Here is a 1,558-nt window from a genome sequence, read left to right as displayed (position 1 = left end):
CGTGTCAAATTTACCTAATAACTACAACTTTGATTACATGTATATGCTCCCTGATAGGGAATCACAGTAGATGTTAGTATCAGTGAAATATATAAACAATAATAATAACAATAACTTCAGCTTGCAAATACCAAGTCTAAACAAATATCAATGTCTAAATTCTATCAAAAAGCACGATGAATTTAGCTACTGTGCTACAGAAAGGTCTACTTCTTACAGGTCATTACTGCATTGATTATATGTATACTTGAAATCCCTAATTAACACTGCTAAATAGAAAATGCAATTTCACTGGTTGAGAATCACAGTAGAAGAGAGCAATAATTAATTCAACTTGCAAATATCAAGTATAAATTAGTTTCAATATCTTAACTCAGAAAAGCACTTTAAGTTCAGCTACTGCTACAGAAAGGTCTATTCTTCACAGGCCACAGAAGCATATCAATATTGCAACAGTTGATTTATTATTTCCAAGTTTTGCAAAGCTATATGATTTGTAGCAGGTTCAGAAGATGAGCACAAAAGAATTGCAAAAGAATATCTTTGAAATTATATTGTCGCTAAACTGCTATGGTAAAATAAAAGGAAATATATATACTAAATTTGAATTTACCTAGTTACTACTGCTTTACTTATATGTATATTTCAAATTTATTAACAAAGCTTAAGAGAAAATGCAATCTCACTGAATGGGATGTTAGTATCAGTGAATTATATAATAAAATCATTAATTACAATAATTACTTCAGTTTGCAAATACCAAACATATTTTCAAAATATCTAACCACTATACCAAACAGAACTTTGAATACATTAACCCAATGACAATGGGAGCCTCAGCACCATACCAAACAGCATGTCAGGGTGCAGTGGAGACAGCTGCTCAAGGGAAAAATCAGATACACGAAAAACATAAAATTACTGCATTCTCTATCCCCTTGACTTTGACATAAACAATTTTAGGTAATGAGGCTAGAACATGGCTTTAACCCTAATATTGAAGTTTTTTTTCTTCTTAACTACTGAAGCCAGGGCCAAACAAGTGCACAACTGTTTAGCTGTACAATTTAGACTGCATGTGACAAGAAGACCTCATCCCTGTGTGGTGGACTAGTCTACCATGACGTGATAGAATGCCATCCAGCGTCTCCCAGCGTGATTGGGTTAAGCAATACTAAAACCCATTTTCAAATCAGCTAAATACCTTCTTGCCTGTGCCTTCTCCTTCTGTTCTATATTCTCCCACAATGCAAACTGTGACAAAAGTTCGCATGTGTGGAGGACCCGATTCACGTATTACTTCAAATGCAACAGTCAAATTGCGCTTCAGTGCAATTTCATGAACAAGGGAGATAGGAGATTTCAAATCTGCATTTGGGTCCAAATCTGACAAATCTGTCAAAAGATAAAAATGCCATGAAATGGGTCATAATGAGAAAATACTAAAAATATAGCTACATACCATATGTCCTAATGTAACTCATCCAAGAGATAAGTATCTATATCTGACACACATTTAGGTAAACAAACACATGTGAACAAATGTGAATGCACAAAA

At 33.8% G+C, this 1,558-nt stretch overlaps 1 protein-coding gene across 1 annotated transcript in view; it reads right to left on the bottom strand.

Annotated features, from left to right (window-relative positions):
- Window positions 1–1,558, bottom strand: part of LOC119589400 (neurogenic locus Notch protein-like) — a gene marked incomplete at its 5' end in the record, with an annotated part of 14,474 nt that overhangs the window by 11,002 nt on the left and 1,914 nt on the right. The window contains 1 exon segment of the mRNA XM_037938014.1: window positions 1,205–1,395. Within this exon segment, the coding sequence (XP_037793942.1) occupies window positions 1,205–1,395 (191 nt within the window).

The sequence above is a fragment of the Penaeus monodon genome, chromosome 25 (assembly GCF_015228065.2).
Source record: "Penaeus monodon isolate SGIC_2016 chromosome 25, NSTDA_Pmon_1, whole genome shotgun sequence".
NCBI classification, from domain to species: domain Eukaryota; kingdom Metazoa; phylum Arthropoda; class Malacostraca; order Decapoda; family Penaeidae; genus Penaeus; species Penaeus monodon.
This window is presented reverse-complemented; position numbering and strand designations above follow the sequence as displayed.